General features: G+C 37.3%; 1 protein-coding gene across 3 annotated transcripts in view; it reads left to right on the forward strand.

The window, feature by feature from the left end:
- Positions 1–16,322, forward strand: part of LOC105499439 (ERCC excision repair 8, CSA ubiquitin ligase complex subunit) — an 86,293-nt gene that overhangs the window by 13,056 nt on the left and 56,915 nt on the right. For 2 of the 3 annotated variants that reach the window (XM_011772000.2, XM_011772002.2), the window contains exon 2: positions 10,889–10,984. The exons of the other annotated variant lie outside the window; for it this stretch is intronic. In XM_011772000.2, the coding sequence (XP_011770302.2) occupies positions 10,889–10,984 (96 nt within the window). The remainder of the gene's footprint in view (positions 1–10,888; positions 10,985–16,322) is intronic. 3 annotated transcript variants of the gene reach the window in all.

Consider the following 16,322-nt stretch of genomic DNA (forward strand, 5'->3'; position numbering starts at 1 on the left):
CGTGTAAGAGGCCATTTTGCCTCTGAGTGGGCCTGTTTGAGATCTTACTGAGAAGTGGATAACACCAGCTCCGAGTGTTTTCTATCTATTAGGAGACTATCTTCCTGGTGCTGGCTGTGACCACTTATCATTTTAGAGAGGCAGTTTAACAACCACCTGACCATCACCTCATGGTCACCTGGCAGTCCTAGGGGCAACAGGTGGTGGGGGTGTGTGTGTGGGTTGCTCTCGTGCCCTGTCTGTATCTGCCTAACCACCTACTCTAACATACCTATGAGCTGGAAGCCTCCACTTTGAATTTTTGAGTTGTTCTGCCTTTCCTGACTGAACCATTGTACATCTTACATGTATTGATTGATGTGTTACGTCTTCCTAAAATGTATAAAACTGAGCTGTAGCCTGACCATCTTGGATACATGTCGTCAGGACTTCCTGAGGCTGTGTGTGTCACAGGCATGTCCTTAGCCTTGGCAAAATAAACTTCTAAGTTGAATGAGGAAAAAAAAAAAGTAGGTCTAATGGTTTCTGAAAAGGAATCTGCAGCCATTCAAATCATTGTTTTCCTATAGGTAATTTATCATTTTTCTCTGGTTGCTTTGAAGGCTTTGTCTTTAGTTTTCAGCAGTTTATGATGTGTCTGGTTGCAGATCTCTTTGGATTTATTCTAGTTAGGGTTCATTCTGCTTCTTGAACTTGTAGACTTATATCTTTCCGTAAACTTGGGAACTTTCCAGCCATTTTTTCCAATATTTTTTCAACACTACACTCCTTCTCCTTTTAGACCTCCAGTGACATAAATGTTAGTGATTTTATAATTGTTCCTCTGGTCCCAAAGGCTCTGTTCTTTTTCCCTCCAATCTTTTTTCCTCTATGTTGTTAGACTGTATAATTTTAATGGATCTGTCTTTAAGTTCACAGATTCTTTCCTCTGCCATCTCCAATCTGTTAGTGAATACATTAAGTTAAAATAATTTTATATTGAAAACTAAAATTTCCATTTGGTTTTTATTTATGTCTTCTATTTCTTTGCTGAGACTTTCTATTTTAACATCTGTTTCAAGTGTGTGCCCAATGACTTGCTCAAGCTTTTTTTTTTTTTATTTTTAAAAATGGGGCCTCACTGTTTTTCCCAGGCTGGTCTTGAACTCCTAGGCTGAAGTGATCCCCTTGCCTCAACTTCACAAGAGTCGCTGGGATTACAGACTCGAACCACCATGCCAGTGTTGCTCAAGTTCAAGCATTTTACAATAGTTGCCTTGAGTCTTTATCAGATAATCTCAACACCTGCGTCATCTCAGCTTTGGCTTCTTTTGTTTGTCTTTTCCCATGCAAGTTGAAATTTTCATGGTTCTTTATATGCAGGGAAATTTTGGATTGCATCCTGGACATTTTGAATACTCTGGGTATTGTTTTAATCTTATGAAGAATGTTGATATTTTTGTTGTAACATTTAATTAGCAAGATTAGGTTCAGGCTACAAGAACCTACCTACTTGTATGGACTGTAGTTTTAATGTTAGCTCAGTTTTCAAAGTCTCTTAATATCTTCCCTAGGTGTATGCCATTCAGTGGTCAGACTGTGACCTGAGTGGTTAGCTCAATATTTAAAATCTTTTGTATACTACTCAGGGTTAGATCTATGCATGCCTCACTCAGGGATGAGTTCTGGAGTTTATAAACAACTTTATGGGATCACTTTCCTGAGCTCCTTCTTCTCTGTGATCTCTTGGATACTTCCCAATTTTCTGGGACTCCCTGTTTTGGCCATCTAGCCAGAAACTTTAGGGGCCATTTACCCTGTTCTGCCATACACTACCATGTTTAAGCCCAAGTCTGGCCTCAGAAGTGAGGAGAGAGGCAATAAGCAATGGGGATTGCCCCTTCCCTCTTGGAATCGGGGCTGTGATGAACAGAGAAAACAATTTCCCTCCCTCAGAGTTCCGGCTTCTGCAGGCCACTGTGTCTAGCCGTAGCCCTTTCTGTCATGTGATTGTCTGTGACTATTTACTTTTCAGAGTCCTCAAGTAGCTGTCTATGCATTTTGTTTGGTTTTTACAGTAGTATGACCCAGAACTGAAGTATTGAATAATGAATGAAATGATCAAATTCAGTATCACAACTCATAAAACAAGAATTAAAAGTCTAGTAAGGAAAATGATAAGAGATTAGGAGGGTAGATTCAAAAGATCTAACAGGCAATAATAATTCCAGAAGAGCAAAACAAACAAACAGTAATTAAGAAAAATAATTGCAAAAAGATCTGGATCCGCAGACTAACAGGGCTCCCTGAAGTCCAGACAAGATTGATAAAAAAGACATAAAAGTACGTATACCCAATAACTTATCTAGCAATGAAGAAGAAATTATTAAAAGCTTCCAATGGTAAAGAATTTACCATTCACAAAGGTAAAACATTTCATCGGTAGTTCTAGGGACTAGAAAACACTGGAATGATAACTACTCACAAAAAAAGGGTATCGAAGCCTGTAATCCCAGCACTTTGGGAGGCCAAGGCAGGCAGACCACTTGAACTCAAGAGTTCGAGACCAGCCTGGGCAACGTGGCAAAACCCTGTCTATACTAAAAATACAAAAATTAGCTGGGCGTGCTGGCGGGTGCAGTGGCAGGTGCCTGTAATCCCAGCTACTCATGTGGCTGAGGCACGAGGATCACTTGGTGGAGGTTGCAGTGAACCAAGACTGTGCCACCGCACTCCAGCCTGGGTGACAGAGCAGGACTCTCTCAAAAAGCAACTAAAAATTATCTAAAAATAAAAAAAGAAGTATTACAACCCAGGAATCCAAACAAACCAGTCTATCAGAAGAAATATCTTTGTGCTAAGATTCATAGAAATATTTTACCCCATTTTCCTTCAGGAAAAAAATAGGAAAGAATGTTAATCAAAAAACAAATGTATTTGAATGAAATCTGAAGGTACATAAAAGATGAAGAGGAGAGGAAACCTGTGAACCTTGCAGTATGTGTATGATTAAATGTAAATATATAATAATAAACAAGCTGGAAATATATAATATGGTTGCTAAATTTTTTTAGACACTTCTCAATTGACAAGATGGAAATGAATAGCAACTGCATTAAACTAGCAAAAATAAAGGTAAAAGAAGAAACCATGACATTAAATAAAGAAGGAATAATACCAAGTATATCAGATGTCATAGCAAAGGTGAACAGGCTGATTTCTTCCATTAAGAAGCATATATTATCGGATTAGTTTTTAAAACAAAGTAAAGCTAAAAGCTGTTTCTCATAAATAGATTAAGTTAAAATATTTTAAAATACAAAATTCTTAAATAGTTAAAAAGTTAAAGAATAAGGAGAGATCAGGCAACTATAAATAAAATGTGGACATCACTACAAATACTAGATGAGGTAAGATTTAAGGTTAAAAGCACCAGACGTTTTAAAGAAGGACATTATATAAAGGAAGGACAATATTTAAAGAAGGACATATATATATATACATATATATGGAGGAAATGAATAAACAACAAATTAGATTTAGTAGATACATGACTTTACATCCCTTAAATGGAAAATGTACATACTTTTTGTAGGTCAGTGGTACGTTTGCCAAAATTGTTCTTGGCCATTAAGTAAACTTTAACTTTAACAAATTCAAAAAGGTAGCTATCTTACAGGCCACCTTCTTTGATCATAAGCTATAGAAACTGGAAATAAATCAATTAATGGTAACATCACCCCCACCTCTCATGTTTTGGAAATTCAGAATTACATTTCAGAAAACTCCAGAATCAAAGATAAAATGAAAATTGAAATGACAAATTGGAAATCAGGAAAAGGAGAATAACCACTTCTACAACTTAGGGGACCCAGAGAAACTCACAACCTAAAAAAAAAAGAAGAAAAAAAAATACACACACACACTTATTAACTCGTTGAACAAAAAGAATATGTAGCCATCTTAAGACACTTAAGAGGAGAATGAGAGGAAATGGTGGATAGGAGGCAGGACTAACTGGGCAGCTCCCACTCGGATGGACAGAGCAGTGTGTGGAGATGCATATCGTGAACATTTGCTTCAAAAACTACCACAGGAAAATTCCAGGAAAGCTGAGAGGATCCACGGACCCTTTGAAGGAGGTGGATTGCCGCTGCAGGCACTGCAGGACAGCCAAGGAACTGTGAGTCCTCTGGCTTTCTCAGCTGGGAGACTTGAAGCCTGGGGCAAATTCTCAGCCCTGCTGGAAATAAACTCAGAGCTGTTGTGGGGGCACGGTGGGAGTGAGACCAGCCCTTCAGGCTGCAGGTTACATGGGAGCTGGGTGAGGCCTTTGGCTGCTGGCCTTCCCCAACTTCCTTGGTGACCTGTGTGACACAGCAGAGGCAGCCATAATCCTCCTGGGAACATAACTCCATTAGCCTGGGAGCCATGCCCCCATCTACCACAGCAGCAGCAGCAAGCCCCACCCAAGCAGATCTGAGTTCAGACATGCCTAACCCTGCTCCCACCTGCTAGTTTTTCTCTACCTCCCTCGTAACTGAAGACAAAAGACATATTCTCCTGGGAGCTCTATGGTCCTGCCTACCACCTGACCCTAGGGCAAGCTTGTATCCTTTCTATACTACTGCAGTTGATGCCGTCTTGAAAGTGCCACCTCCTGGCTGGAGGCCAACCAACACAAAACCAGCACATTTAACAAAAATACAACCAAGGGCCATCAGAGTCCACTTCACTCCCCTGCTGCCTCTACGGTTGCAGGTGCTGGTATCTACGGCTGAGAGACCTGAAGACAGATCACATCACAGGACTCTTTGCAGGAACTGCACTGTACCAACCAGAGCACGGTAGCTCTGCTGGTTGGCTAGATCCAAAAGAGAATCATTGCAGTTTGGCTCTCAGGAAGCCCCAACCTTAGCAGAAGGAGGAGAGCACCAAATCAAGGGAGCACTCGTGGGACAAAAGAATCTGAAGAACAGCCCTTGAGTCCCAGATCTTCCCTCTGACATAGTCTGCCCAAATGAGAAGTAACCAGAAAAACAATTCTGGTAATATGACAAAACAAGGTTCTTTAACATCCCCAAAAGATTACACAAGCCCACCAACACTGGCTCCAAACCAAGAATAAATCTTGGAATTGCCAGAAAAATAATTCAGAAGGTTGATTATTAAGCTAATCAAGGAGACAACAGGGAAGGGTTAAGTCCAACTTAAAGAAATTTTTAAAAAAGATAGAAGATATGAATGAAAAAATCTCCAGTGAAATAGCTTGGATAAAACACTTTCACAACTTCTAGAAATAAAGGACACACTTAGAGAAATGCAAAATGCCTGGAAAGTCTCAGCAATAGAACCAAACAAGTAGAATAAAGAACTTTGGGGCTCAAAGACAAGGCTTTAAAATGACTCAATCCGACAAAGACAAAGAAAAAAAATTTTTTTTTAATGAGCAAAGCCTCCAAGAAGTTTGAGATTATGTTAAGCAACCAAACCTAAAAATAATTGGTGTTCCCAATTATCTGAGGAAAAAGAGAAATCTGAAACTTTGGAAAACATGTTTGAGAGAATAAACAAGGAAAATATCCCTGGCCTTGCTAAACATCTAGACATCCAAATACAAGAAGCTGAAAGAACACCTTGGAAATTTATCACACAAAAAAATTATCACCTAAGCATATAGTCTTCAGGCTATTAAAGTTAAGACAAAGGAAAGGATGTTTAAGAGCTGTGAGGCAAAAGCAGCAGATAACCTATAAAGGAAAACCTATCAGATTAACAGCGGATTTCTCAGTAGAAATCCTACAGTCTAGAAGGGTTTGGGGTCCTATCTTTAGCCTCCTTAAACAAAGCAATTATCAGGCAAGAATTTTGTATTCAGCAAAACTAAACTTCATGAATGAAGGAAAGATACAGTCTTTTTCAGACAAACAAATACTGAGAGAATTTGCCACTATGAAGCCAGCACTACTAGAACTGCTAAAAGGAGCTCTAAATCTTGAAACAAATCTTTAAAATACACCAAAATAGAATCTCTTTAAAGCATAAATCTCACAGGACCTATAATGAAGGGGTGGCCTGCCCCTCCACACCTGTGGGCGTTTCTCGTTGGGTGGAATGAAAGACTTGAGAAAAGAAATGAGACACAAAGTATAGAGAAAGAAACAGTGGGCCCAGGGTACCGGCGCTTAGCATACAGAGGACCCGCGCCTGCACAGGTCTCTGAGTTCCCTCAGTATTTATTGATCATTATTTTTACCATCTCGGAAAAAGGGAAGTGGCAGGATAATAGGATCATGGTAAGGAGAAGGTCAGCAGTAAGACATATGAATAAAGATCTCTGTGACATGAATAAGTTTAAGGAAAAGTTCTGTGCCTTGATATGCATATGTAAACATCTCCATAAACCTTTTTAGTGCATATAGAGCAGCATTGCTTCTAGCATGTCCCACTTTCAGCCCTAAGGCTGTTTTGTCCCATCTCAGTAAATAGAACATACAATCAGGTTTACACCAAGATGTTCCATTGCCCAGGGAGGGGCAGGAGACAGATGCCTTTCTCTATCTCAACTGCCAAGAGGCCTTCTTTCCTCTTATATTTAATCCTCCTCAGTCACAGACCCTTCACGCGTGTCAGGCTGGGGGACAATCAGGTCTTTCCCTTCCCACGAGGCCATATTTCAGACTATCACATGGGGAGAAACCTTGGACAATACCTAGCTTTCCTAGGCAGAGGTCCCTGTGACCTTCCGCAGTGTTTGTGTCCCTGGGGCTACTTGAGATTAAGAGAATGGTGATGACTTTTAACAAGCCTTCAGGCACTTGTTTAACAAAGCACACCCTGCACAGCCCCAAATCCATTAAACCTTGAGCCACCACAGCACATGTCTCTTGCAAAAACAGGGTTGGGGATAGGGTTACAGATTAAAAGCATCTCAAATACAGAACAAAATGGAGTCTCTTATGTCTACTTCTTTCTATATAGACACAGTAAAGGCTGATCTCTCTTTCTTTTCCCCAAACTATAAAACCATACAATTAAAAAAAGGTATTCAGGCAACAACTAGCACAATGAATAAAACAGTACCTCACTTCTCAGTACTAATGTTGAATGTAAATGGCCTAAATTCTCCACTTAAAAGATACAGAAACCATCATTCTCAGCAAACTAACACAGGAACAGAAAACCAAAGACCACATGTTCTCACTTACAAGTGGGAGTTGAACAATGAGAACACATGGACACAGGGAGGGGAACATCACACACTGGGGCCTGTCAGGGGCTGGAGGGCAAGGGGAGGGAGAGCATTATGACAAATACCTAATGCATTAAGGGCTTACAATCTAGATGATGGGTTGATAGGTGCAGCAAACCACCATGGCATATGTATACCTATGTAACAAATTCTGCATATGTATCCCAGAACTTAAAAGTGTAATAGAAATAAAAATAAAAAGAAAGGCAATATATGTCACATATAGGGAAACATTAGGAATACAGTCAATGGTAATCATTAGTCTAAAAAAAAAAGATACAGAATGGCAGAATGGATAAGAATTCACCAACCAAGTGTCTGCTGTCTTCAAGAGACTCACCTAATAAATAAAGACTCACATAAACTTAAAGGGTGGAAAAAGATATTTCATGCAAATGGACACCAAAAGTGAGCAGGAGTAGCTATCCTTATATCAGACAAAACAGACTTTAAAGCATCAACAGTTAAAAAAGACAAAGAGGGACATCACGTAGTGATAAAAAGACTAGTCCAAGAGGAAAATATCACAGTCCTAAATATATGTGCAGCTTAACACTGGAGCTTTCAAATTTATAAAACAATTACTACTAGACCTAAGAAATGAGATAGACAGCAACACAATAATAGTGGGGGACTTCAGTAGTCTGCTGACAGCACTAGACAGCACTAGACAGGTCATCAAGACTCAGGAAGTCAATAAAGAAACAATGGACTTAAACTATACCCTAGAACAAATGGATTTAACAGATATTTACAGAACATTCTACTCAACAACTGCAGAATATACATTTATTCATCAGCACTTGGAACATCCTCCGAGATAGACCATATGATAGACCCCAAAACAAGTCTCAACAAATTTAAGAAAATCAAAATTATAGCACTCCCTCAGACCACAGTGGAATAAAATTGGAAATCAACTCCAAAAGGAACCCTCAAAACCATGCAATACATGGAAATTAAATAACCTGCTCCTGAATGATCATTGGGTCAACAATGAAATCAAAATGGAAATTTAAAAATTCCTTGAACTGAATGATAATAGTGACACAACCTATCAAAACCTCTGGGATACAGGAAAAGTGGTGCTAAGATGAAAGTTCATACCATTAAATGCACACCTCAAGAAGTCTGAAAGAGCACAAATAGACAATCTGAGGGCATACCTCAAGGAACTAGAGAAACAGCAAACCAAACCCAAACCCAACAGAAGAAAAGAAACAACCAAGATCAGAGCAGAAATAAATGACAATGAAACAGCAACAACAAAATACAAAAGATAAATGCAACAAAAAGCCAGTTCTTTCAAAAGATAAATAAAATTGATAACCATTAGCAAGATTAACCAACGAAAGAAGAGAGAAGATCCAGTAAGGTCGATTTGAAACAAAATGGGAGATATTACAACCATTACTACAGAAATACAAAACATCATTGAAGGCTACTATCAACATCTTTATGCACATAAACTAGAAAACTTAGAAGAGATGAATAAATTCCTGGAAATATGTAACCCTCCTAGATTAAATCAGGAAAAAATAGAAACCCTAGAGAGACCAGCGACAAGCAACAAGATTGAAATGGTAATTTAAAAGCTACCCAAAAAAGTTTAGGTACAGACTCACAGCTGAATTCTATCAGATATTCAAAGAAGAATTGGTATCAATCCTATTGACACTGTTCCAAAAGATAGGAAAGAGGGATTCCTCCCTAAATCATCTTGTGAAGCCAATATCATGCTAATACCAAAACCAGGAAAGAACATAACAAAGACAACTGCAGACGAACATCCCTGATAAACATAGATGCAAAAACTCTCAACAAAATACTTGCTAACCAAATCCAACAGCATATAAAAAATATAATCCACCATGATCAAGTGGGGTTCATACCAGGGATACAGGAATGGTTTAACCGGCTGGAGTGCAGGGGCGTGACCTTGGCTCACTGCAACCTCTGCCTCCTGGATTCAAGCAACTCTCCTGCCTCAGCCTCTGGGATTACAGGCATGCACCACTAGGCCTGGCTGATTTTTGAGTTTTTTTGTTTCTGTTTTTGTTTTGAGATGGAGTCTCGCTCTTGTCCCCCAGGCTGGAGTGCAATGGTGTGATCTCGGCTCACTGCAACCTCCGCCTCCCAGGTTGAAGTGATTCTCCTACCTCAGTCTCCCGAGTAGCTGGGATTGCAGGCACGTGCCACCACGCCCAGCTAATTTTTGTATTTTTAGTAGAGATGGGGTTTCACCATGTTGGCCAGGATGGTCTCAGTCTCGTACCTCGTGATCCTCGGCCTCCCAAAGTGCTGGGATAACAGGCGTGAGCCACTGCGCCCAGCCTAATTTTTATATTTTTGGTAGAGGTGGGGTTTCGCCATATTGGCCAGGCTGGTCTCGAACTCCTGACCTCAGGTGATCCACCCACCTTGGCCTCCCAGAGTGCTAGGATTACAGGCGTGAGCCACTGCACCTGGCCTGCTTGTCATTGTCGTACTATATGTAATGTCTAGAAGACAAAGGGCCATGTATATCTTCAAATCAGGTACTTTATACTGCTAAAATAATTTCCAAAATGCTTATAATTACTTGTACTACTGTCAATGAATGAAAGTATCAGTTTATGCCTTTCCAGCATTGTGTATTGTTATCTTTTAAAAAAACTGACAATTTTATAGGCAAAAATTTTATAATTTGATATTTAAACTAGCATTATTTTAATTAATGAATTTAGAACTCATTCTGGTTAAATTAGTGTAGATGCTAATAACATCCAACAGATTAAGACAGATTCAAATAGTTAATATTCACTAGACTTACAATGTACTCGGTGTTGTAATTAGCACTTTTTATATACAAACTCATTTAATCTTAATAATATGCTCACCAGGATAATGATGGTTTACAGTTATAAAATATCAGAAATGTCATTTGTCTTAGTTTGTGAGAGTACTTGTTAATTATTTGTATTGATATTTAATTGGCTTTATTTAAATACACGTAAGTGTTAAGTTGAACATAGTCTCTTTTCTTTCAAGACAGGATCTCACTCTGTCACCCAGGCTGGAGTGCAATGAATTGATCGTGGCTCACTGCATCCTTGAACTCCTGGGCTCAAGCAATCTTCCTGCCTCAGTCTCCTGTGTAGGAGCCCACCACCATGCCCAGCTTATTTGTATTTTATTTTTTTGTAGAGATGGGGTCTCGCTATGTTGCTGGGGATGCTTTCCAACTCCTGGTCTCAGGCAGTCTTCTCACCTCAGCCTCACAAAGCGCTAGGATTACAGGCATGAGCCACTGCACCCAGCCCATACTCATTTTTTATTTCTGTCCATCTTTAAGAAACACTTCGAGGAATTTTTTTTAAATCCTGTAATTTTTGTTTTTGTCCATTAGATGTCCTCAGCTACATTTATCAGAATTTAAGTTTTTTCATACAAATTTCAGTCTCTAAATACCTTTAAAAGTTTGCATGTAATTGTTACTACTGTTGATATTTTAAACATTTGTACAAGGTCTCTAAAAATCTATAAATACATTAGGATGTATGGTAGAAGATTTAGACATTTCTTGTGATTTTTGTACTATAAGTAATCTTAGTTAAATAAGAAATTTTTAAATGTTAAATTACTTGTTAATTTCTTTCTCCCCCTTTTAATTTAAAGAGTTTTGGGACTGGAATTAAATAAAGACAGAGATGTTGAAAGAATCCACGGCGGTGGAATTAACACCCTTGACATTGAACCTGTTGAAGGGAGATAGTAAGTTTATTATACTTGTATAATCATTTTTCTTTCTAAGTGAAATGCAGTTAAAACCTCCTTTTTTAGATTAATGATGTAGAAGTTTCATTAAAATTAATGAAAATCCCAAATTGTAGCATTTTTTTAATCTGGCATTATTATTTTCAAATAAATACAAAACATCAAACCTACCAAATGTTGTGAAATAAACATTTCCAAGCTACTTTAATATAAATAGGTACTTATTGTTAAATTAACAAACATTGAACTTCTTTTGGATGCAGAGGACTTTTAAGTGCTAGAGTGTGTCTTTAGGTGTTATTTTAAAACATAGTTGCTACTCTCAAAATAGTCTAATGGGAAAATAAATACAAAAAGTGGAAGACTATTTTGAAGAATTAGGTTAGAAACAAATAAGAATTATATTTGAGTTCTTCCTGGCTTTACCACTTACCAGCTTTGTGACCTTGAACAATTTACCTAACCTTTCTAATTCTCAGTTGCCTTAGCTATGCAATGGGAACAACAGTACCTACCTAACAAGTTTGTTTTGAGGATTAATTGAGATAATATGCACAACATGATTAGCATAAGACCTGGCACATCATAAATGGTTGACACCACTGCTGCCACTATTAATCAAAAGCAGTATTACATATACTTTTACTGCTTTCAGCCCAGTCTCTACACAGCAGCCAAAATGCTTTGAAAAATGCAATTCTGAACATATTCTCCTACTTACAATTCATCATAACACCACGTTACTCTTATGAGACAGTGCAAAACCTTCCATGTGGCCTATAATTAGGCCACATAGAACATTAAATAAAGGAAACAGTTTGTGTTATGGTGTATTTCATGTGCCTATAATTAGGCCACATATAGCATTAACTAAAGGAAACAGTTTGTCGTGTTATGATATATTTAGCATTTGCCCCAGAATTTTTATTTTATACCGAAATGTTATTATGTACATTAAGTCAAGTCAGAACAGATTTGATAAACTTCCACTTTTTACTTCCAGCTTCCACCATGGTCTCATCTAGTAGTATCTGAGAAACATCTTACTTTAGGATGTGGTTAAATCTAAAAGATGATGAGTAATCATTCTTTTCTTTTTCCTGACCTTTTCCAGGCTCAGTATAACACCTTCTATTCAAGGACAGCTGGGGGGCACTCACTTATGAAACATGCATACATGAGCAGCAAGAGATAGCTGACTTTTGGGTTTGGGTGCTGGTCAGGAAAGTATTCAATACTGTTACTCCAGCCAGCCACTTGGTGTAGTAATCAGTTGTGTGGCCTGTGAAGTATGAGAAGCCAGTGGACTACCAGTTGGCAGAGTTGGTGAGAAATGTGGGAAGTTATAGATTATATGTGCATGAAATATATTTGAGAAATGCAGATGAGGCATCTTTTGGTACAGCACATAGAGAAAAGTCTGAAGACTCTTGCTACAGTGGTTTTCCCCTTTATTGCATGGTAGAAGTCTACAACTATTTCATTGTTTGCTAATACTTATATTTTGCATTAACCCCTTTTGATAGCGACAAGAGATACAAAAAGGAAAGTGTACATTCTGTGGAAAACTAAAAAAACGATGTATGTATAACTTGTTCAAAATACCTGTTAATATTTACCATCCACCATGAGAGCTGTAAAGATGTCACTGAAAATCAGAATGGAAACCAGAGAGAATACACAAATCTGGTAGAGAAGCATTTATTTCAAAGTTAGGTGTTATTTTACAAAAACTATCTGAAAATTACAGTTTAACAGGTGCAATTGCAGAGGGTGCATTTGCATATCACTCTGTGAAGCTTGAATTTTCTTTTATAATTTTAAGTTCTTCTAAGTTAATTTCATTCATCTTTAATACTAAGTTTTCTTGTCCATATAAAAACATGAAACCATATCTCTTCATACTCTGTCAGCAAAAAGTATCTCATAGTTAAATAATGTCAGATACTTCATAGTTAATGCCATCAGATACTTCAAATAGAAAGTTAATGGAATCAGAGAAAAACTTTTGGAAGCCATTTTAACAAAGTCGAAACATCTGACATTATTGCTAATACCATGTCAGTTAAGATTAAAAGTTCAACTTTTAACATAATTTTGTTTTATATTGATAATACATCTGTATGTCAAGAAAAGCAATGTTTTGTGAAGATTAAGTATGAAGCGGAAGTGTCTTGGGAATTGGTTGAGGTATACATGTAACTCACAACTGTGTCCAAACACTTTATCAATCTAAATAAAAGTTGTAGTTGTTAAAATTTACAAATATTTCTCTATGTACACAATTAGAGTAACTGAACTACAAAATTTTTGTAATAAAGCTAATGTGGAATATTTTTAAAAATAACTAAGTAGGGCATTATTAGCAGTCTTTCTTTACTGCCCTTCAACTGGATTTTTGAGCCTTCAAATAACTACTTTTAAATTAACCTTATTGTTTTATAAATTGGTATTGAATTTATCTTAAAAACAAGTCTATAATCGGTACATACTACTAGTTCATGAACTATTTGTGACTGGGTCACAAGATAAGGATCTTGGGCTAAAACATAAATCTACTACATCATTACACACACCATTTAAAGAAGTTAAGATATGTTTGTAACAAGACTTTCTCAATGAAGAAAGACGTGTTTGTTTCTGGCACAAGCTCCTTATCTTGGAGAGTTAAATAGCACTGCTCTACTTCTAATTGTATTGTGTTTAAAATCAGGTGAAAATCTTTCAATCAAAATATTCAGTGAATGTAGTGCCAAAAACTGTAGTTTGGGTGCTGTTCTTGAAAGATGACAGGCCGGGCACAGTGGCTCACACCTGTAATCCTAGCACTTTGGGAGGCTGAGACAGGTGGATTACCTGAGGTCAGGAGTTCAAGACCAGTCTGGCCAACGTGGTGAAACCCCATCTCTACTAAAAATACAAAAAATTAGCCAGGTGCAGTGGCGCGCACCTGTAATCCCAGCTACTCTGGAGGCTGAGGCAGGAGAATCACTTGAACCCAGGAGGCGGAGGTTGCAGTGAGCCGAGATCATGCCACTGTATTCCAGTCTGGGCTACAGAGTGAGACTTCTCAAAAAAAAAAAAAAAGAAAGAAAAAAAGAAAGATGACAATGTCAATGCAGTTTTTAATGTTCCTCTAGTTCTCCATTGAAACACATACAGAGGCTAAAAATGATAAGTAGAAAAAACAAGATTAACACTTACAACCAAACTAGGTCATGAAGTATCCCCACAAACCCCAAACTGTGAATAAGTGGGAACAAACCACTGACAACTACAAGATCTGTGCACTACCAGCATTTTTGCCACAGGAGGCAGTAAAAAGCAATAAGGCATCTGATATACCTGGGTAAGTCCAAAATAACCACAAGCTTAGCAAACAAATTTGACTATAGCAGCTCAAACTGGGAGAGGATGGCATATTCTCTAGGTATGTTTTAATGGTCCATGGTAAGACCAGAAGGAGCTATAGCAGTCTGGACTCTTAATATCTCTCCAAAGAGCTAACCAGTCAAAGTGCCCCTCCAGTACAGAACTACATACTGAGGAAAAACTGCTGGAAATAAAATCCAAATTGAGCAGTACAGAGACAATAGAAACAAAGGAAAAAGATGTCCCCGATAAAATTGGGGAGGTGAACAGAACCAGGAAATCTCTGAAAGCAAGCTGCCATATTTTGAAATCTTACTCATCAAAAAAATTTTAAGGGAAGAGGATGTTTTAATATATAAAATTTAAACATTACTCTTAAGTCAAGCCTCCATTCTAAAAGGTTAAGAAAATTAATTTTACATAAAAATGAGCAAAAGAATAGGATTAAGGTCAAAGTTCCTACAAAATTATTATAAAAACAAAGAGGATAAGAAGTGGACTAATGCTGTTACGGAGAGTGAAGTCACACCAGAAAGAAGTGTCTATAAAACAGATGAGAACTCTAGCCTAATACTTCAAAACTAGGTAAAAGTTGTTTTATAAACGTATAATAAATGAGAGAATAATGTTAAGTTGGAATTAGAAAACCTCAGAAATGAGATGCTCAAACTCAAAAAATTAGAAATAAAAATATTTGAGAAATGAAGACTGACTAAAAGCATAAGGAACACAAATAAATGGAAGAGGTAATGCCTTAGAAATAGAAACTAGAAAGGAGGAAAATTTTGAAAACCAAAAAGAAATGAAGAGAGGAAAATAATTCAAGAGGTGTATATATAGAATATAGGCAAAGAAGATCCAGCATAACATAATAGAAGTTCCCAAAGAAGAAAACCAAGGCAAAAGAGCAGAATAAATATTAAAACAATAATTCAAGAAAGCTTTTCTAGGATAAATAAGATCTGGAGCTTTATATAAGGGGGAAAAAATTATATTGTCACTAGACTTTAACTTTGGGCTTTCTGGCCAAAGAAATGAAGCTTCTTACCCAAGACGCTCAAGGAAATAAAATGTGAGTCAAGGATTTTATATCTAGCCAAACTGATTTCAAGTACAAAAAGGACAGATAAATTGTCAAAAACACAAGAATTCAGAGACTGTTGTTCTCATTAGCCATTCTTTAGGAATCAACCAGAGAATGAAATCATTCAACTAGAATGATGAGAGAGACAGCAACGTAAGGATTGATGGTGAGCAATAATATTAGCAGATAGCAACACTTTATATAGATGTATAAATTGATGGATCTAGATATTGGTTTGTCTGCTAATATCACATCACAAGAGCAATGGCAAATAGAAATTATTTTAAATTATAGCACATGAATGCAGTCACCAAAGTCCAGGCTGGACATTGCAGGACACGTGATCTAGTTTTTGCAACAAATAAATTACAAGAGAGGGAAAAAGTACAGGAGGGAGGGAGAAAGAAAGGTAGAGGAGACCTATAGCTTAAAGTTAAAAGACATTAAAATTTTTTTTAAAAGCAAAGCTAATATTCATGTGTACACTCTAGGGTGATGAACTATGAACTGTACAGAAGAGAAAGACAGTGATTACGATAAAAATCATGATAATGAGTTACTTTGAGGTGAAAAGTAAGGAGCGATGATCTAGAGAGATTGCATTGTTTGGACCTCTGTGAAGAATTTTTGATGGTGCCCCTATTTTTAATTGGGATAAATGTATATTTGTAATTGGGATAAATGTATATTTTGTAATTGAATAACATTCACAATGTCTAAGATTTTATAATATTTAAATTTGGTGTAGCATCCAAAAAAGACATAAAATAGAGAATTTGTTGAAGGAGAATTTTATCTTGTAAAAAAAGAAGTACTAAAGAAACGTACTTTGAATTAAGGTAAAAGGAAACAGTGAAAAGAATCTGAAATATTTGCACA

Source organism: Macaca nemestrina, chromosome 6 (genome assembly GCF_043159975.1).
Source record: "Macaca nemestrina isolate mMacNem1 chromosome 6, mMacNem.hap1, whole genome shotgun sequence".
NCBI lineage: Eukaryota > Metazoa > Chordata > Mammalia > Primates > Cercopithecidae > Macaca > Macaca nemestrina.